Source organism: Symphalangus syndactylus, chromosome 14 (assembly GCF_028878055.3).
Source record: "Symphalangus syndactylus isolate Jambi chromosome 14, NHGRI_mSymSyn1-v2.1_pri, whole genome shotgun sequence".
NCBI lineage: Eukaryota > Metazoa > Chordata > Mammalia > Primates > Hylobatidae > Symphalangus > Symphalangus syndactylus.
This window is the reverse complement of record NC_072436.2, coordinates 76,651,194-76,673,873: the sequence shown is the minus strand read 5'-3', so window position 1 is coordinate 76,673,873 and position 22,680 is coordinate 76,651,194. Positions and strand designations below refer to the sequence as shown.

Genomic DNA, 22,680 nt, shown 5'->3' with positions numbered 1-22,680 from the left:
GGCAAAGGATATGAACAGACACTTCTCAAAAGAAGACATTTATGCGGCCAACAGACATATGAAAAAATGCTCATCATCACTGGTCATTAGAGAAATGCAAATCAAAACCACAGTGAGATACCATCTCACTCCATTTAAAATGGCGATCATTACAAAATCAGGAAACAACAGATGCTGGAGAGGATTCGGAGCAACAGGAATGCTTTTACACTGTTGGTGGGAGTGTTAATTAGTTCAACCATTGTGGAAGACAGTGTGGCAATTCCTCAAGGATCTAGAACTAGAAATACCATTTGACCCAGCCATCCCATTACTGGGCATATACCCAAAGGATTATAAATGATTCTACGATGAAGACACATGCACACGTATGTTTACTTGGCACTATTCACAATAGCAAAGACTTGGAACAAACCCAAAAGTCCATCAGTGATAGACTGGATTAAGAAAATGTGGCAAATATACACCATGGAATACTATACAGCCATAAAAACCGATGAGTTCATGTCCTTTGCAGGGACATGGATGAAGCTGGAAACCATCATTCTCAGCAAACTATCATAAGATCAGAAAACCAAACACTGCATGTTCTCACTCATAAGTGGGAGCTGAACAATGAGAACACATGGACACGGGGAGGGGAACATCACACACCGGGGCCTGTGAGGGGTGGAGGACTAGGGGAGGGATAACATTAGAAGAAATACCTAATGTAGGTGACGGGTTGATGGGTGCAGCAAACCACCATGGCACGTGTATACCTATGTAACAAAACTGCATGTTCTGCACTTGTAACCCAGAACTTAAAGTATAATAAAAAAAAAAAAAAAAAACAGGAAAAGAAATAATAAAGTACTGAGTTGATTTATATAAAGATAATAAAAATATTGTTATTCTTAACAATAACTAAATCCAAACTATATTCTTGGACCAGAAATATTTTATTGGTTCTATTTTTTTTGATAACAGAGATTACTGGGTCAATTGGTAAACTTTGTTTAAATGGGATCTGTGGATCAGATGGTAATATTAATAATTTATTGTATCAATGCTTCCTTGTATTTAATCAGTATACTAAGGTTATATAGGTGTGTTCTTGTGTTTAGGAAATATACACCAGGTACCCAGGGATAATAGTGCATCATGTCTGTAACCTACTGTCAAAGGATTCAGAAAAAAATATTAACATAAGAGATAAAAGGAGACAGAAAGAGAAAAAGAGGGAGGGCGGCAGAGTGCAATGTGGTAAAGTATTAACACCTGGGGAATCTGGATGAAGGTTATGTGAGAGTTTTTTATTCTATTCTGGTAACTTTTCTATACATTTGAAATTATTTCAAAATAAGAAGTTTTTAAAATAAGGTTTAAGAAAAGATGTGATCCATTTGGAAATTCATGTTTTGAAAAACCAAAAGTTATAAATCAAACAGATCTTCACAACATATAAATCACAAAGGTGACACAGAAGAAAGAAAAATGACCAAAGCAAAAACTGACCTGGTTTCCAGTATATGTTCTGCCACTAGTCACTGTAAGTAAGTCATCTAAGCTCTCTGGGCATCAATTACCTTATCACTGAAATGCGGGCATTTAATAAAATGGTCTTTAAAGTTCTTTTCCAATCTTAAAACTCTATAATTTTCATTACTTCCAATGCTCACCTCCTTACTTCTCATACATTTTTATAGAGATACGTTTCACAAAATTTATTTTTGTTAAATTCTAAAATTTACATGGTTTTTCAATAAACTGAATAATCAATCTTACTGAATCCATTAATAAGATGACTCAAAATCTTGTCAATTTGGCAGTAGCCACTATACTCACATAATATCCACACCTCCTGGAATAGCAGATGATGATGTGTGCTCTTTGCTGGATGAAGAATCAGTAGTACATTCTGGCTCGGATACAGAATCACTGCTGCAGGGCTCACTATTTGGAGATGCATTTCTTTGAGAGGTAGTGTCAATTGCTATAGGTGTTAGCTCACCCTCACCGAATGCATCACTTATAAACATGCCTTCATGGATTAAATAAGCCACCTCTGTGTCCAGTGAATTATCTTTTGCAGCATTCTTCTGTTGTGAAATCTCTTCCAATTCTCTAGTCCTTTGGTTTTTGTCAAGAACTGAGAGAACAACACTGTGAATGATATTTAATGTTGCCTACAAGAAAATAGGACACACTTTTAAGGGACGTAAAACATCTCTTACCTGAAGTTCCCAAAAGAGAATTCTGTGCATGTAATTTTGGACATCTATAATCATAAATGAGTCAAAGTCATGTATATCAGAATTTCTACCGATCTTTTATTACATAGGAAAAGTGACGTGAAAAAGAACTGGCCAGGAGAAATGGGTTCACTAAAGCTTAGAAATAAACTTCCTACATTTTAACTAATTTTTAAAATGGAAATCTCCCTAAAATATGTTGCATATTTCTCTGACCTCTTAAAAAGGTTATTACACTAAACATAACTTGCCCGTCAGAGAATCATATACACTGATACGCCTGTCTAAAAGAAAAGGAATCTGTGTTACTTACCATGCCTAGCCCCTACCTCTCTTTCTCCTTTTCTCGTATCTTCTCTCACTTATTCACTACTCTCCAGACATTCTAGTTTTCTTTCTACTCTTCCCTCATTCCAGGATTGTTCCCACCTCAGTGCCTCTGCTGTTTCCTCTATCTGGAATGCTTTTCACCTTGATCTTTGCACATATTTCCTTCTCATCACTGAGGTTCTGGCACCAGTGGTCACTTCCTCAAAGAGGCCTTCCCTGACTCTCCACCCAGCAACTCTATCCCACTATCTAGTTTTTGTAAAAAAACAAAACAAAACAAAAATTTATCATTATGTACAATTATCTTCGTTTATTCTAGGTCTCCTTCTATTAGAATGTTAGCTCCATTCCATGACACTATAATCCTAATGCCTAGAATAGTGCCTGGCAAATAGGAGGTGCTCAATAAATATTGAAAGCTAGGCAAATGAAGAGTAAATTTATGTAAACTAATGTCTTTATGGACAATTAAGAAATAAAGGACTGCTTGCCTATTTTAACATTCACAGTTGCAGTCTTACAATTTGTTTCTCCCTTTCTCAAAACGCTTGGTTAGTTTTTTTGGAATCTACATGGTTCTAGTGAAGCAGACTCTAACTTCGGGTCTCCAAAATCAACAAAAGGATCTAAGCTAGTCTAATTAGTACATGGAACCGCCACAAACTGAGCTTAATTATTAGTACGGTACATAGAAGGGAGAATTGCAAAGAAATAAAGCCAAGGCTTGATGACATCAACAACCTCTTTATGAAGCACCTAAAGGCTGACCTACCTCTGTGTATTGTTTTAGTTATATGAGCTAATAAATCCTCTTAACTGTTTGAGACACTCTGAGTTGTGTTTCCTGTTATTTGGAACTGAAAGCATTTTAAATGTGTCAATAGCCCATATAGTATACCGAAGATAGAGCCTTCAAGAGCTTTAGGACCAAAGTGTCTACTATGGATACTGCATTTTTTTTCTTTCTTCATTGCTCACTAACTTCTTCTGTATTGTCACAAACTTGCTGCTCCACTACTGCTGCTTTAATCGTCACTGCTGTCCAATCTTTGATATACTTAGTTCCCCCATCTTGTTTTGTGTCTTTTTCCTTACCTCTTCTGTCTTGCTAATTTTCTTTCTTAACTTTTTAAAATAAAAAGACATGATAGACCTATCCAACAACTATTCTACATCACTTTTCCCATGGTACAACAGCCATGTAATTTGGGTAGAAATAAGCCTACTTTCCAGCTTCAAGTATCAGTTCTAAATAGCCCACTCAGTGTACTCCCAACCTCCTTGCCTAATGTTTAGCTTAGAGATGAGAAGAAAATCCAGACTTAAGCTAATAATTAGTGCACAGCATTTTCCTGATCACAGTGACTGGACAGGTGACCTAAACTGGTTCCATCAATGAAAGCCAAGGACTTTCATTTGATGACTGAAGAAGAAAAACTCCAGGTGAAAAATTCTATATTTGGCTTAATCAATAAAGGAATTTCATTTGGTGACTGAAGAAGAAAAACTCTAAGTAAAAAATAGAAAACTTCTAGGTGGCATAGAATTGTGGCAAATGTGGCAGACCTAGAACTGATGAAGCCAAGAGGAAAGAGAAAGGCAAAGCTGAATTGGAAACAGAGAAACTAAGCTTGAGAACCAAGACAAAACCATGCATGAAGCCCTTCCTAGTCTTGGACTTTTTTTTAATTCTCAAAGCCAATACATTCCTTGTATTGTTTAAACTAGTTTGATTTGAATACTTCATTCCTTTTAATAACATCTTCACTTATACAGTTATTAAAATTTTCCACATAAAGTATATCAGGTATTCTCCTAGGGATTCTTCTTTGCTGTTTTCACCGTATCTACACTTTTAAAGATTTGCTGATTATTTTTTCCAAGTCCAAAGCCATTCTTAAGAATGCCAGAAGACTGGTATCCAAAAAATAAGATTTTAAAATACATAATAGTTTCAACAGTAGATACATGGTTTACTTTCTGAACTATTAACACAGTCTATAGACAAGTTCATGTTTCAAAAACACCAGGACAGCTAAGCCAAATATAATTTTCCAATCTTGAGAATGGAGCTAATGAAATATCTGGTAGCCATATTGATAACCATAATGACAACTGATATTGTCATTCTGAAATGACAGACTAGGATTATTTATCCATATAACAAAATGAAATTTAAAAGCTAAGAATTCCTTGAAAAGAAGGTAAGCTGCATTTAAAGGCTGTTATCTTTCTTACCTATAAAAATTAGCCTAATCTATAGGGTGCAAACAATAAACAAGAATTTAATAAAAAGTCAAAATACAATAGTAAAGAACGAAGTATGGAAGTCTTATAATCCTGATTTCAAAACTTACAAGACTACGGCAATCATAACAGCGTGGTATTGGCATAAAGAGTGACATATAGAACACAGAGAGCCCACAAATGAACTCTCACAGATATAGTAAAATGTTTTTTGACAAGGGTGGCAGGACCATTCAATGCAGAAAGGTCAGTCTTTTCAACAAATGATACTGGGAAAACTGAATATCCACATGCTAAAGAATGAAAGTAGACCTCTATCTTATACCACCTATAAAAACTAACTAAAATCAATTAAAGGCCTAAATATAAGCTCTAAAAATATAAAACTCTTAGAAGAAAATACAGGAAAAAAGCTTCATGACACTGGATTTGGCACTGATTTCTTGGATATGAAATGAAAAACACAGGCGACAACAAAAAAATAGACAAATTGGACTACATCAAAATAGAAAAACTTCTATGCATCAAAAGACACCATTAACAGAGTAAAAAGGCAACCTACAGAATGGGAGAAAATATTTGCAAATCATGTATATGATAAAAGGTTAATATCCAGAATATGTAAAGAACTTCTACAAGTCAACAACAAAAAAACCAAACCACCCCATTAAATAATAGGCAAATAAAATATTTTTCCAAAAAAGACAGAAAAGTGCCCAATAAGCACATAAAAAAGATGCTCAACATCACTCATCATTAGAAAAATGTAAATTAAACCTACAGGGAAATACCACCTCATACCCATTAGGATGGCTAGTCTCACAAAATCCAGAAAATAACAAATTTTGGCAAGGATGCAGAAAAACTGAAACCCTGCACTATTGGTGGAAATGTAAAATGGTACAGCTGCTATGGAGAACAGTGTGAAGGTTCCTCAGAAAATTACAAATAGAATTACTGTATGATCCAGAAATTCCAATTCTGGGGTTGACAAAAATAAGAACTAAAAGGGGACCTCAGAGAGATATTTGCATATGCATGTTCATGGCAGTATTATTCTCAACAGCCAAAAGGTGAAGGCAACACAAATGTCCATTGACAAATGAATGGATAAGCAAAATGTAGTAGATACACATATAATGGAATATTATTCATACTACTCAGCCTTAAAAAGGAAGGAAATTCTAACATGCTACAACACAGATGGCACCTTGAGGACAATAAGCTACATTAAATAAGCCAGTCACAAAAGGATAAATATTGTATGATTCCACTTATATGAAATACCTAATAATCAGTGCACAGCATGAGTGCTCTATGAGTGAAACTCATAGAGACAGAAAGTAGAATGGTGGTTGCCAGGGGATGGGAGAAAGTGGAAACGTGTGTGTGTGTGTGTGTGTGTGTGTGGTGTGTGTGGTGTGTGTGTGTATGTGTGTGTGTGTGTCTAGACAGGATCTTGCTAGGTTTGCCCAGGACTTGTGTGTGCGTGGCTGTGTGTGTGTGTGCAGACAGGATCTTCCTAGGTTGCCCAGACTGGTCTCAAACTCTGGTCTCAAGTGATCCTCCTGCCTCAGTCTCTCAAGGTGTTGGGATTATAGGCATGAGCTACTATGTCAGCCCTATATTTGGTCTTTGTCCCCATTCCCTGGCATACAGCCTTGGAATCTCCAGAGTGGTAAAAATGTCTTCATATGCTAAAGAGATGACAAATAGCTGAGGGCCCCTACATAGCCACAGGATGAAGGCTGGTCACCTGAAAGACTAAGGCAGGATTAGAGGGTTGGGACTTTCAGCCCCACCTTGGCCAGAGTTATTATTATTATTTTGAGACAAAGTTTCGCTCTTGTCGCCCAAGCTGGAGTGCAGTGGCGTGATCTTGGCTCACTGCAACCTCCGCCTCCTGGGTTCAAGCGATTCTCCTGCCTCAGCCTCCGGAATAGCTGGGATTACAGGCATGAGACACCATGCCCAGCTGATTTTTGTATTATTAGTAGAGACGGAGTTTCACCATTTTGGCCCAACTGGTCTCAAATTCCTGACCTCAGGTGATCCACCCACCTCAGCCTCCCAAAGTGCTGGGATTACAGGCATGAGCCACCACGCCAGGCCCAGAGTTATTATGTAATAGGTACAGAGTTTCAGCTTTGCAAGATAAAAAGAGTTCTGTGGATGGATGTTAACAGTAGCATAATAGTGCAAATGAACTTAATGCCACTGAATTGTGCACTTAAAAACAGTTAAGATGATGTTTTATGTTTATTTTTACCATGACCAAAAAGAAAGAAAAAATACACACTAAAAAAATACAAATAACAGCAACAGATCCTCAAGTTGTTAACAATTACTCAAATATGAAATTTATAAATCCCAATAGTTTATTATTTATCCATTCAAAATAAAAATACTATTGAAATATTCTGGCTGAAAATTTACCCTTTAATTTCTTTTAAAAAGTATAATGCTATATCCCTGCACTTTTGGAGGCCAAGGCGGGTAGATCACGAGGTCAGGAGATTGAGATCATCCTGACCAACATGGTGAAAACCCATCTGTACTAAAAACACAAAAATTAGCTGGACATGGTGGCATGCGCCTGTAATCCCAGCTACTCAGGAGCCTGAGGCAAGATAATCACTTGATCCTGGGAGGCGGAGACTGAAGTGAGCTGAGATTGTGCCACTGCACTCCAGCCTGGCGACAGAGTGAAACTCTATCTCAAAAAAAAAAAAAAGTGTAATACTAAAGTGACATATAGGATTGGATATATCTCAATATATATATCTTTGAGAAATAAATGCAACAATGTAGGAAAGTAAATTATTAACCCTGGTAATCAAACAAGAAATTCAAATAGTCTATTCCTGTAATGTGGTAAATTCTATTAAAAAACAAAACAAGTTTTTCTGATTATAAAAGTAATACTTCTCTTTGTAGAAAATTCAGGGAAAATAGAAAAGAACAAAAAATTTAAATGACATCTAATCTGACCAGCTAAAGAAAACCACCAAAAAAAAACCAAAGTTTCTCCTTGTTCTCGGAAGATAAAAAGGTTAAAAAATTTTTTTTGACATAGCTGAGATCACACTATATAAGTACATCTATATCTTGCCTTTTTTTTTTTTTGAGACGGAGTCTTGCTCCGTTGCCAGGCTGGAGTACAGCGGCACGATCTTGGCTCACTGCAACCTCCACCTCCCGGGTTCAAGTGATTCTCCTGCCTCAGCCTCCCAAGTAGCTGGGACAAACATGTACCACCACACCCAGCTAATTTTTGTATTTAGTAGAGACAGGGTTTCACCATATTGGCCAGGATGGTGTCGATCTCTTGACCTTGTGATCTGCCCGCCTCGGCCTCCCAAAGTGCTGGAATTACAGGCATGAGCCATGGTGCCTGGCCCTATATCTTCCATTTTTAACTGAATATCATAATGCATGTATTTTCTCCTACCATTAAAAATCCTTGGCTGTACATAATATTCCATGGTAAAGAATGTGTCAAGCATAATTTATTTTACCATTTCTCTATTGTTAGACATCTGAGTTCTTTCCAATTTTTAGTTATTTTTAAATTCTTTAATAAAAATGAACAGCTTGTAATTAACATTATTTTTCAGTGAAATAATACTTGATAGAATCACAAACTTTTTTCACAGAAAAAAGTGCCATATTTCATGTCATCTGCAAAGATGTTGTACATAAGTACTAGTTTAAGTGGTCCAAATGTGAAAATGAGAAATTACAATTATAATAAATCACTTTTCATATAGCACATACATAAAATAATAACTCTACTTAGTTTAACTTACATAGAGCCTTAAAGTGGAATAACTACAGTAAATCCTCACTTAATCTGGATGATAGGTTCTGGGAGACTGTAACTTTAAGTGAAACCATGTACAGCAGGTTTTTTAATAACACTGTTTCCTTCAATGTTATTGAAAAAAACATTGAAGGAAATGTTTCACTATAATGATGAGTGAAAAAAATAGCTTTGGTATAAGTTGTTTCACTTAAAGTCATAGTTTCCAAGACCTATCCATAACATTGAGGACTTACTGTACTTTAAAAAATTACTGGCAAAAAGTTGGCCAATTCTACAATATGCAATGTAAGAGTTCTATATATCTAGACGTGCAATAATTGAAGTGGGTGATGATGAGATCATGGTCAGAATATAAGAAGTGAAAACATGGTTTAGTTATTGAACACCTATAGATACAAGTTTGTGTCTGTCACTATCAATAGGTAGGGTCAACATTTTAGAAGCAGTCTAAATTAAGCACAGTGAATCCCACTCTATAAAACTTTTGTGAACCTGATTGGAGAGCTTACACATGTGACTTAGCATTGCTCCAATGTGAATAAAGGGAAATTCATGTCATACACAAGTACCAAAGTCCCCTGCACTATTTAACATGGTACTCAGGAGATGCTGGGGATGTTAACTAGTACATAAAACACAATGCTAACACTTGACAACTCAAAGAATATCTAATTTCACAAATGGTCCCTTTTAACTGTTACACATGGTAATTCCTAATGATTGTATTCTTTTTTTATTTTTTTCATTTTTTGAGACAGAGTCTGCTCTGTTGGCCAGGCTGGAGTACAGTGGCACAATCATGCCTCACTGCAGCCTTGACCCGCTGGGGTTAGGTGATCATCCCACCTTGGCCACCCAAGTAGCTGGGACTACAGGTGTGCATCACTATGCTTGGCTAATTTAAAAAATTTTTTTTGTAGAGATGAGGTCTCATTATGTTGCCCAAGCTGGTCTCAAACTCCTGAGCTCAAGTGATCCTCTTGCCTTGGCCTCCCACAGTGATAGGATTACAGGTGTAATCCACCGTGCCCAGCCTGTATTCTTCTTAAACCAAAACTATGACATGTTGGTGATTCAAACCAGTATGTATTAGAGTCTGACATCTTCCGTAAAATGATACGTGACCTGTTCTTTTTGTTATACTAAGTGGTTTAAAATTAAGTGGCTTGACTAAAGAGACAAAATAATTAAATATAACACATGATGCTTGATTGGATTCGTGCCAAAAAGTGAAATAAAAATGTAAATAAAGAATATTAGCAGCCAGGCGCAGTGGCTCACGCCTATAATCTCAGCACTTTGGGAGGCAGAGGCGGGCAGATCACTTGAGGTCAGGAGTTCGAGACCAGCCTGGCCAACATGGTGAAATCCCATCTCTACTAAAAATACAAAAATTAGCCAGGTGTGGTGGCACACGCCTATAATCCTAGCTACTCGGGAGGCTGAGGTAGAAGAATCACTTGAACCCGGGAGGCAGAAGTTGCGGTGAGCCAAGATTGTGCCACTGCACTCCAGCCTGGGTAACAGCAAGACTCCATCTCAAAAAAAAAAGTAAATTAGCAAGGTAATTTGAATATAAACAATGTATTTTAAAACACCATTATATCAACATTGACTTTATAGAAAAATTAGTAGTTTGGGGTGGTTTTGGGGTGTTTAACAATATTGTACCTCTAGACAACCTAGGAGAACAAAAAATCACCAGAGGAAATATTACTGTATAATATTTAATGTCAAGTAAGCATATTTCTTTTTAAGTTATAAAATTATAACTTATTAAATTCTTAAAATTGTCAAACTCTGAGGTACCTAAATTTTTATTTAAAACCAAGCCTCTTTAGAAAAATTACAAAAACAAACTGTGTTTTATTCTAGTTTGAGTCTTTATTTACATATTGTGTATCTAGAAAGCTGACTTAATTTTAGGGATATTCTGGACAAACTAATTTATAAGCTTACCTTCACTCTCTGTAGGAAAATTGTAAACTTAGAGAAAATATCCTTGAGCAGATCAAACCACTGGGGAAAATTCAACATTCTCATCTGATCTGCAAGCCTAGAAAAAAATAATTCAAACAAAAATAATGATTGTCTCTGGGCCAATATAACATCTACAAACTGGAAGAAATGAGAGTAAATACTATCTAGTGATAAAATGCAATTTTATCTAGATACCTAACTAAAATGTTGAAGAGGTAAATTACCAAAGAGTTATGGCTTATTTAAATATTTTTAAGACTGGTAAGTTAACTATATCATATATCAATTTCATATGAACAAGCTTTATGATCACTGAATGAATAAACCATAGAGAAATAAGTGTGAAGATATACTCTGGAATAAAAATGGAAACATACATCTCTCCCCAAAATTTAATAATCTGCTTTTCTAACTACAACTTCAAAAACACCATATGAGAAGTAATATGGCATGGTAGTTAAGAGCACTGGAACCACAACACAATGCCTTGGTTTAAAATAGCAGCAGCTTATTGGAATTGCTAGCTATGTGGCTCTGGCAAGTGACTTAACCCCTCCATGCTCCAATTTTCTCATCTAACATGAGGAAACTGACAGAACCTACCTTATATGGTTGTTGTAAATATTATATGAGTTAATAAAACTTAGAACAATGCATGACACATTTTTAAAAGTACCATGTAAGCAGCAGCCAATATTATTTTGATAGTTGACACAAATCATTAACTTCAAGGTGAAAAAAAGTAATATAAAATATAATTCATCCCCCAAAGATATTTTATAGTACCAAAATGACTTATTACTCCAAATTTTTAATAAATGCAGCTTCAGCTAAGAGTTTATTCTAAAAAGATACTACAACACTTGATATACAGGAAGTTCTCTACTTATATGGAGAAAATTCCCTAGGGAAGAAGAAAAACTGACTCTCCACGTCCATGGAGCTTCTAATAGTGTCCCAATGACTTATGTTTTCCAACCACTAACAATTCTCTGATTATTATAGTTGGCTTCAACTAATTCTGAAATTGAGTTTTCCCTAGGTAATAGTGTGGAAATTAATACTCCATTCTGTGAGTTTGGCCCAAGAAAGTTTCACAGTTGTACATATTGCTATTCATATCTAAGCCAGTTAAAAGCATTTAAATATCCATATGAACAAGAAATTCAGTCATAAAATATTATCACTATTCTTCTTAAAATAATAGAATAGGAATATTTCTTTTTTTCTCTTTTTTGTTTGAGACAGGATCTTACTTTGTTTTGCAGGCTGGAATGCAGTGGCACAATCACGGCTCACTGAAGCCTGGACCTCCCAGGCTCAAACCATCCTCCTACCTTAGCCTCCTGAGTAGCTAGGACTACAGGCATGTGCCACCATGCCCAACTTATTTTTTTAATGTTTGTTTTTGGTAGAGATGGGGGTCTCACTTTATTGCCCAGGGTGGTCTCGAACTCTTGGGCTCAAGCAATTCTCCCACCTCGGCCTCCCAAAGTGTTGGGATTACAGGTGTGAGTCAATGCGCCTGGCCAAGAACAGGAATTTCTAGGGTGAAAACAAAAAAAAATACAAACATGGGCAATTCAAAATCATAAACTCAAACTTCTCAAAGCCAATTAAAAGTTGAATTTTAATTATATAGCTAAAAATTTAAACATAATACTTGCTATGCCCCTGTAATGAATTATCTTCCATTTCACCTCTCCATATCTATGTTCTGTCCCTCTCCATCCTGCTCTCTGCTCTGGGAAACTAATATGTGGGCCTGGCCAATGAGGAGCCCTTACAAAGACTGGAAGGAGTAAAGGTACCTACTCCTCTAGCTCTCTAGTAAAGGTACCTACTTCTCCTGCCTCTTTCAAGGGTTGCCTCAGGGTGACTGCTTCCCTCTACTCAAGGTCACAGCTTTTTTTCAACTACCTTTCTCCTCAATTCTGTTAAGTACTGTCTTCGTTCCGCACTGTCACTTATGATTTTCCTACACCCTGCTCACACCTTAGTAAATAATTCCTTAATGAAATCTACTTCAAATTATTCTAATTTGCATCTATCATCTTTGACTGATAACCACCAACCTATATATTTATACTTACTTCACAACAACATCTGTGTCTATTTCTTCTGTTTGTGAAACTTTATTAATCACACACTGCAAAATTTAAGAAAAAACAAAAACAATTTGATTAATTGTCTTTCAAATCCTAAGTATTCCATGTTCCATTTGTACATTAAAAAAGCCCTTACTATATGAACAGACACTTTTCAAAAGAGGACATATATGTGGCCAACATAACTGATCATTAGAGAAATGCAAATCAAAACCACAATGAGATACCATCTCACACAAGTAAGAATGGCAATTACTAAAAAGTCAAAAGTAACAGGTGCTGGCAAGGTTGTAAAGAAAAGGGAACACTTATACACTGCTGATGGAGTGTAAATTAGTTCAATCATTGTGGAAGACAGTGTAGCCATTCCTCAAAGACCTAAAGAGAGAAATACCATTCAATCCAGCAATCCGATTACTAGTTACATACCCAAAGGAATATAAATTGTTCTATTATTAAAGACACATGCACACGTATGTTCACTGTAGCACTATTCACAATAGCAAATACATGGAATCAGCCTAAATCCCCATCAATGATAGACTGGATAAAGAAAATGTGGTAAATGTACACCATGGAATACTATGCAGCCATAAAAAAACAATGAGGTCATGTCCTTTGCAGGAACATGGATGGAGCTGGAGGTCACTATCCTTAGCAAACTAACACAGAAACTGAAAACCAAATACTGCATGTTCTCACTTATAAGTAGGAGCTAAATGATGAGAACACACAGACACATAGAGGGGGGAACAACACACAGTGGAGACTATTGGAGAGTGGAGGGTGGAGGGAGGGAGGAGAGAAAGGACCAGAAAAATCACTAATGGGTACTAGGCTTAATACCTGGGTGATGATATAATCTATACCAAAAAAACCCATGTCACATGTTTACTTATGTAACAAACCTGCACATGAACCCCTGCACTTAAGATAAAAAAAAATTTTAAAGGCTCTTACTGACTACAATAATTATTTTACCAGATTTTTATCTCTTATGTATCTCTCAGTGTTTGAAAAGCTGATTACAATTAGCCAATTAAATAATCATTTCAGAATATGTTTGAATTGTACTAATTAAAATAACCTAATATTCAAAACTGTTCAAAATCCTACACCAGAAAAGCAGAACTATAATACTTAGGAACAAGGTGTAAGCCCCATATTAAAATACCAAAAGAAATTAATATTAGAAGTTACATTTCCTTGTGATACATGCAACAGTTTAAAATTAAAAAATAAATGCTTAGATTTGAAGTCTGGGAATTGAAACATACCAGTTTTTAGAAATTGCTTAAAATATATATACAGAAAATTGTACAAATTATGTTTACAGCTCAATACTTTTGTACAAATGGAGTACATCTGTGTAATCAGAACTCAGCTCATGAAACAACCTTGCTAATACCCAGAGCTCCTCCCCTATTCCCCTACCAGTTACTACTTCCTCCCAAAATATACTATTGTCCTGATTTTTAAACCATAGAATAATTTTGCCTGCATTTGAGTTTTACATAAGTGGAATCATACAATGTATACTTTTCTGTGTCTGGTTTCTTTGGCTCCACATTATGTCTATAATATTCATTTGTTATTCTGTGTATTCATTCTCATTAATGTATAGTATTCCACTGTATAAATACATCAAAATTCTGTTTATCCTTTCTACTGGTGATGGAATTTGGGCTGTTTCCAGTTTTTAAAATTACCAATAGTACTGCCAGGAACATTCTCCTGCTGTGTTTTGGTGAACTTATACACATATTTCTGTTGGGTGCATACCTAGGAATAGAAATGCTGGGTCACAACATGTATGCAAATTTGGCATTACTATATATTGGCAACAATTTTTCAAAGTGGTTGTACCAATTTAAAAATACAGTGTTTTAATCAGTGCTTGAAAGAGGGGATGATTATAATTTTTTTTCCTTATTTAACTTTTAAACTTAAACTTTAAAAACTGATATGTGTACATTCAACCTAATGATAATCAATTAAGCCTAATAAATACCTTTAAAATTATATTATCTTTTTCATATATTAAAAAACTGAAGTTCAGTGGATAAGAGTTATCTGACTAAAAAAAGTCAAAACAAAGATCAGGGAATACTGAAGAACACATGGATTCTAGTTTATAATTTCTTAGAGATTAGGATAAAAAGGAAATGAACATTTGTCTACTGCTGGTGGGAGTATAAATTGGCAAATCTTTTTAAATAGGAATTAAATTCTATACATCAAATAACTTAAAAATACTCTTTACTCTCTAACCAATACTTCTACTTCTGGGAATCAGTCTAAGAACAAACATTCTTAAGTATGAAAAACAAAATAACTTTATACCACAGATGTCTGTCACAGTGCTATTTATTGTATTAAATTAAAAACAACCTAAATATTCAACACAGAGGAAAAGTTAAGTAGATTTAACATAATGTTAATGGGACTTTACACAATCATTAAAAATGATGTTTCTGAAAGCTTTAATAATAATATGAGAAAATGCTTATGATTGTAACTGAAATATATGTATAAAATCATATACACATAATGACAACATAAGAAAATCAGTCTACATAAGAAAAAAAGTCTACAAATAGAAATATTCCTATAGCAGTAATCTTTTGGCTGGTAGGGCTATGTTTTAATTTTTCTAAATTTTCAGTTTTTAGATAAATGAGCTATATTACTATTACACTATATATATTATTACTAGGATAACATAAAAATAAAGTTCACAAAGGTTCCAGACCAAAATATATCAAATAAAAATGTACAATTACCTGTTTAATGATATTCTTTGCTGTAATAATCATTTTTTCACCATAGATTTCTAAAAAATTAAGCTTTCTTTGTTTTAAAAGTCCAAATACAAGAGATACTAGTCTTTCCTGTTAAAATAAAATAAAAGTATGTAACTTGACATTTTAAATATGAAGTAATTTTACTTAGAGGTAGAAATATTCAGCATCAAGAGTTCTGTTTAATCCTCAGATCTCTATCCTGCACAAAGTATTTTCTAGCAGCCTGAAAAACCCCTCCCACAGCAATCTTACCATGAGATTTTTGGAGTCAGTGTTCTAAAACAGATAAATCCTACCCCACCACAGTGAACCAATGAAGCTGGTTTTCGGGCAAAACAATACAAGGGTATTTTTTGTTCTAGTTTCAACAAGTAAAAAATATCCTTCTCACACCCTGACGACCCATAAATACTCCATGGGCCCTGTAGGTTTTTTTTGGTTTTTGCTTGTTTGTTTTGAGACAGGGTTCTACTCTGTTGCCAAGGCTGGAGTGTAGTGAGGTGATTACAGTTCACTGCAGCCTTGATCTCCCAGGCTCAAGTGATCCTCCCACCTCAGCCTCCCAAGTAGCTGGGACTAGAGGCATGCACCACCACACCTGGCTAATTTTTAAATTTGTTTTGTAGACTCACTGTGTTGCCCAGGCTGGTCTCAAATTCCTGGGCTCAAACGATCCTCTAGCTTCAGCCTCCTAAAGTGCTTGGATTACAGGCCTGACCCACTGCGCCTCACCCCTGTGCTTTGTAATGCATAGTCTAGCAGACTGAAATAATGACCTAGACTCTCAGTGGGAAGTCAACTGCTAACATCTACAAAAGTTTCTTTACTTAGGCGGTTATCAGGGTTTCTGGGATTTTTTACTAGTTGTTGTCAGTGATTAACACTGAGAATTTACCAGCTAAGTGAAGCCTGGATATTATGTATTTGTATATACATATATAAAAAACATGTTCATAATAGGTACTCAGTAAATCTGAATGATGGGTAATTACCATATGATAACGATCAATTTTTTGTTTTTTTTTTGAGACAGGGTCTTGCTATGTCACAATCATGGCTCACTACAGCCTCAAACTCCTGGACTCCAGTGATCCTCTCACCTTAGCCACCCAAGTAGCTGGGACTACAGGTGTGCATGAACCACTACACTCAGCTAATTTTTTTATTTTTTGTAGAGATGGAGTCTCCCTATGTTGCCAAGGCTGGTCTCAAACTCCTGGGCTCAAGCAATCTTCCCACCTCAGCCTCTCACACTGCTGGGATTACAGGCATGAGCCAATGCGCCCAACTATGATCACTTTTTATAAAAGACAAGCTCCAGCACTCGCACACATAAACACAGAATATAAATTAATTCATCCTATATCTGTATTTTTAACTTGGTCTGTAAGCTCATTTTAACTCTAATTTCTAATTAAGCTATACAATTATTTTATTCTCTAATTCCATAGGATAGTGAACAATTACGGTGCTTGCTAAAGTCACATAGCTAGTGAAGTACTTCATAGGTCTGACAGCCCTTGAAATTTAAGATAATTTTGCTTCCTATAATCTGAGAAAAATGTGTTCTAAGCCAAGACTGTTAAGCAATGGCATCAACTTCATTCCACAGTTAAAACACATACCTCTTCTAAAACTTGACAGTCATCTTCCAGTGGTCTATTTAAGTCACTGTGAGAATAAGTAGAAAACTCTGCGATCATCATTTTATCTATCAGTTTTTCTAATTCACAAAGCTGTGATCCCAAATGCCTAAAAAGGAAGAGAAAAATGTTATATTTATATTCAGTAAAAACTACAAATTCGCTCCATAATCAAGGGAACTAGTAGGTAAAACTTCTCCAGTTGACAGTACCTGTGCAATAATGCAATGTTTTCAAAAAATGAAGTCCTTTAACTTACCAAAACAACTGCAAACGTTTCATCTTCTAAATTCCATTTTTCTCTTTACAGTTGACCCTTGAACAACATGGGGGTTAGAGGCACCAAACACCAGTGCAATCAAAAATCTGTGTATAACTTTTGACTCCCCAAAAATTTAACTACTAATAGCTTATGTTGACCAGAAGGCTTACCAATAATATAAAGTCAATTAACACTTTTTTTCTATATTATGTGTACCATATACTATATTCTTACAATAAAGCTAGAGAAAATACGGTACTAAGAAAATCCTAAGGAAAAGAAAATACATTTACTATTGATTAGCTGGAATCAGATCATCATAAAGGTCATCTTCACATTGAGTAGGCTGAGGAGGAGGAGGGAGAGGACGGGTTGGTCTTGCTATCTTAAGGGTGACAGAGGAGGTGGAAGTGGAGGCAGAAGAGGCAAGCACACTCAGTATAACTTTACCGAAATGCATTGTAATTTCTGACTTTACTGTTTCATTTCTCTAAAAATGTTTGTTTCTATATGGTACCAATCCTTCTCCCACCATTTGCTTTAGTTTCAGTGCCCATATCATAGAAGAGTCCATGTCATAAAAGAAGTCAAAGGCAGTCTTGAATAATGGGAACTCTGCTGCCAGATTGTCTAATGTCATCTTGTTTTCTGGCACTGCTGCTTCTATCTCTTTTTCCTCATTGTCTGGCATTGGTTTGAGAACACTCATCTCCATCAAGTCATCTTCTGTTAATTCCTCTGGTGTGGTATCTATTAGCTGTTGAATTTCTCCAAGATTCTTATCTTGAAATCCTTCATTCCTCACCCTTTTTTGTCACATCCACAATCTCTTTCATGATTTCCTTGATTGTCTCACAGCATCTGCACTCAGTTTTCTCTAACAGGAATTTATTGTTTCGGGCTTTACGGTCTTCCCAACTTTTTCTATAACAATGACGGCATCTTCAACGGTGTAATCCCTCCAGACTTTCGTGATGTTCTATCGGGGTTCTCTTCCACAGCACTGATAATCCTTTCCATAGAGTAGTGTGTGTAATGAGCTGTGAAGGTACTTATGACTCTCTGATCTAGAAGCTAGATTAGAGATGTTGTGTTTGGGGCAAGGAGACCATTTTAATGCCTCTGGTGCTGAATTCATGGGGTTCTGGGTGGACAGGGGCATTGTTCAACACGAAAAGAACTTTAAAAGGCAGTCTCTTACTGGCAAGGTACTTCCTGACTTCAGAGACAAAGCATCAATGGCACCAATCCAGAAAAAGCATTCTCATGCAGGTCTTTTGTTGTATAAGCAGAAGACTGGCAGCTGTTATTTATCTTTTCCCTTTGAAGCTTGTGGGTTAGCAGCTTTATAGATAAGGGCAGTCCTGATCACAAACCTGACGTCATTTGCACAAAACAGTAAGAGATAGCCTATCCCTTCCTGTCTTAAATCCTGGTGGCTCACTTCTCTTCCTTGCTAATAAATGTTCTTTGTGGCTTTTTTTTTCCCCCAGAGTAGGGCACTTTTGTCTGCATTAAAACCTTTCAGGTAGATATTCTTTCTCCTCCATTATTTTCTAAATGGCATCCAGGAACTCATTTGCTGCCTCTTTGTCAGCAGAAGCTGCTTCTCCTATTATCATGACATTTTTTTAAGCCAAACCTCTAAAATTATCAAACCATCCTTTGCTGGCATTAAACTCTCTAGCTTTAGATGTTAATTTTCCTTTTGCTTTAAATTATCACTTGATATCTTAGCTTTTTCTCAAATAATTACTTAGAGTCTATAGGTATGCCTTTCTCATAGTAAGCCTGCGCCTACATGAAATCTGCATTTTCAATAATGGATAAAAAGGTACTTGCAGAAAGAAAAGGTTTTAGTAAATGCTGTTGTAGCTGGAGTGAGGACTTCACAAATTTCCTTTTTTGTTGTTGTTGTTGTTATTGTTGTTGTTGTTTACAATCGTGGGCAACCACAACTGTAGACTTCAATCTACCATACACATCAAGGAATTAAACTTTTTACTGTAAATGTCATGACTTCTCTCTGCTTCTTGGGAGTACTTCCAGCATCACCAGTGAACTTAGTATGGGTCCCATGGTGTTATTTAAGGTGTATAGTATGTATTAAAAACAATAAAAACCATGCAAAAACTGTTAGAGATCACCTTTTACTGTGATACTCAATTTACTGGAGAGAGGAACTGCTCAAACATAGATGACTAGCATCACTTTGGCTCACCACAGCAGCAACAAGGTGGTGGTTATGAAATTATTACAGTGGTACAATATATACTACAGTTAGTTTTTTGCAGTTATGATTTAATACTGCATGAGTGGGGCCATGTACAGTCTGTGTGCAAGTTTTGATAAATTTTAACTTTTTAAATAGTGCTGTGTTTTTTGGTTTTTTTTTTTTGGAGATGGAGTCTCGCTCTTTTTTTTTTTTTTTTTTTTTTTTTGAGACGGAGTCTTGCTCTGTCACCCAGGCTGGAGTGCAGTGGCGCAATCTCGGCTCACTGCAAGCTCCGCCTCCCGGGTTCACGCCATTCTCCTGCCTCAGCCTCTCCGAGTAGCTGGGACTACAGGCGCCCGCCACCACGCCCGGCTAATTTTTTTTTGTATTTTTAGTAGAGACGGGGTTTCACCGTGGTCTCGATCTCCTGACCTCGTGATCCACCCGCCTCAGCCTCCCAAAGTGCTGGGATTACAGGCGTGAGCCACCGCGCCCGGCTAAGTCTCGCTCTTTCACCCAGGCTGGAGTGCAGTGCCGCGATCTCGGCTCACTGCAGGCTCCGCCCCCCGGGGTTTACACCATTCTCCTGCCTCAGCCTCCCACGTAGCTGGGACTACAGGCGCCCGCCACCTCGCCCGGCTAATTTTTTGTATTTTTTAGTGGAGACGGGGTTTCACCGTGTTAGCCAGGATGGTCTCGATCTCCTGACCTCGTGATCTGCCCGCCTCGGCCTGCCAAAGTGCTGGGACTACAGGCGTGAGCCACAGCGCCCGGCCTTGTGCTGTGTATATTTTATGGTAGTAAATGATAAAATAGACTAGTACCTACACATATTTTATGCATTCATGGCATATATATTTCTAGGCTATGTGGTAAGTTTTTTCAAACTTTCACAAATCTCCAAAAACTTTTCCAATATATTTACTGAAAAAAAATCTGTGTATAAATGGACCCACGAGTCCAAACCCATGTTGTTCAAGGTCAAAGGTGTACCTTTAGCCTCCCAATAAATGTGTTCTAGAAAATCTGGTTACTGGGTATATTTATGATTGTTTTCCACAGACAAAATATTGACATTCTAAGTCCTTTCCTTATTAACCACTTACTGAATATCAATGGTGGTAGCTCCCTAGTCATTCATTTATTCAACAAACATTTGTGCCTACCCTGTGCTAGGCCCTGTTCTGGGTGCAAATATAAATATCTGAAGGACTATATGTACAGACGGACTCAATTCAATCTTTCTTATAATCAGTTTGAGTTACTGTGCAACATCCTTTAGGTCATTAAACTGAAAGTAATTGAAACACAAGACTGAAAAATGTAAGGATGAAGTACTTTCATATACAAAGGGATTTCTGCCATACTTTCAAATAGCTGTGTAAAAGCAATGAGCTAAAGAAGCCTAGATAACCTAGTTGGTCCAAAGAATTTCAAAACTTAAATGAAAAAGCCCAATGGAAAATATGTTTATATCTCAGGGGAAAAAAATGTTTTAAGCTCTATTTTGAGGGACAGTTTTAAAACATTTAAATTTTATATTACATTAAAATTTAAAAAACATTTAAAATATATCTACACTATATTTACTTGAAAAACAAATCCTTAATATTGGCAACTATATTTACTAAGAAAGATGAGATATAACACAATTTTTAAAAAATTAGTTAAGGGCTGGGCGCGGTGGCTCACGCTTGTAATCCCAGCACTTTGGGAGGCCAAGGCGGGCGGATCACGGGGTCAGGAGATCGAGACCACAGTGAAACCCCGTCTCTACTAAAAATACAAAAAAAAAAAGTAGCCGGGCGTGGTGGCGGGCGCCTGTAGTCCCAGCTACTCGGAGAGGCTGAGGCAGGAGAATGGCGTGAACCCGGGAGGCGGAGCTTGCAGTGAGCCGAGATTGCGCCACTGCACTCCAGCCTGGGCGACAGAGTGAGACTCCGTCTCAAAAAAAAAAAAAAAATTAGTTAAAACCATTTGACCTTTTGGGTAGATGCATTATTCTTCTTTTATAAACAACATATGGTAAGTAGGAGTAGTGATAATTATGAAACAAATCTGATAAGTGAAATAACATATAAGTTTGCATCTTACAACATGAAAATTATATTTCTTATAGTTAATAGACTAAAAAGGTTCTCATAAATGGCATCAATATCTTACAGTAGACTAATTTAGAATATATCCACCAGTACAAACTAAAACATTGTCACAAGAGGAACTTGGCAGTATCTAGCAAAATCACAGAGGAATTTTGAACTAGGAATCTCACTTCTTAGAATCTGTCTCAAAGATGCATGAGCAAAAATACCAAAGAACATACATTAACTGCCCTACTATTGGTAACTGTAACAGAATAGAAACAATCCAAATGCTGACCAATGGGGAATGGTTGAATAAATCACAATGCATTTATTTTAAATAGATATTACTCATTTTTAAAAGAATTGATTAATACCTATACATACAGCTATAGAGCATTTTTCATTATTTCCCCTCCAGAAGCCTTTTCTAACCTCACACACACACAACCCCATGAAATTTTTATTTTTTTTTTTTTTTTAGACAGAGTCTCCTCTGTTGCCTAGGCTGGAGTGTAGTGGCGCAATCTCAACTCACTGCAACCTCTACCTCCCAGGTTCATGCAATTCTCGTGCCTCAGCCTCCCGAGTAGCTAGGAATACAGGTATGTGCCACCACACCCAGCTAATTTTTGTGTTTTTAGTAAAAGACAGGGTTTCACCATATTGGCCAGGCTGGTTTCGAGCTCCTGACCTCAAGTGGTCCACACGCCTTGGCCTCCCAAAGTGCTGGAATTATAGGCATGAGCCACGGTACCCGGCCACCCCTATGAAACTTTAATGCCACAAATATATTATATATCTGTTTATGTACTATGGCCCTTTGAAGGGTCACAAACCATTGTTATATTCAAGATTTTTTTTCACCTTTCAAGAGCCAATGTTTGCCCTCTTGAGGTAGTATCTCCCATTGAGAATGCATGCTGTAGAGCATGTACAATATCCAGAGT

At 36.5% G+C, this 22,680-nt stretch overlaps 1 protein-coding gene across 6 annotated transcripts in view; it reads right to left on the bottom strand.

Annotated features, from left to right (window-relative positions):
* Positions 1–22,680, bottom strand: part of VPS54 (VPS54 subunit of GARP complex) — a 131,611-nt gene that overhangs the window by 42,393 nt on the left and 66,538 nt on the right. For all 6 annotated transcript variants that reach the window (XR_008651006.2, XM_055243593.2, XM_055243595.2 and 3 more), the window contains 5 exons: positions 17,155–17,281; positions 15,509–15,616; positions 12,711–12,766; positions 10,597–10,693; positions 1,828–2,168 (listed from right to left, as the gene is read on the bottom strand). Coding sequence is in view for 5 of the 6 variants with exons in the window: in XM_055243593.2 (XP_055099568.1) it covers positions 1,828–2,168; positions 10,597–10,693; positions 12,711–12,766; positions 15,509–15,616; positions 17,155–17,281 (729 nt within the window). In the remaining variant the exon portion in view is untranslated. The remainder of the gene's footprint in view (positions 1–1,827; positions 2,169–10,596; positions 10,694–12,710; positions 12,767–15,508; positions 15,617–17,154; positions 17,282–22,680) is intronic.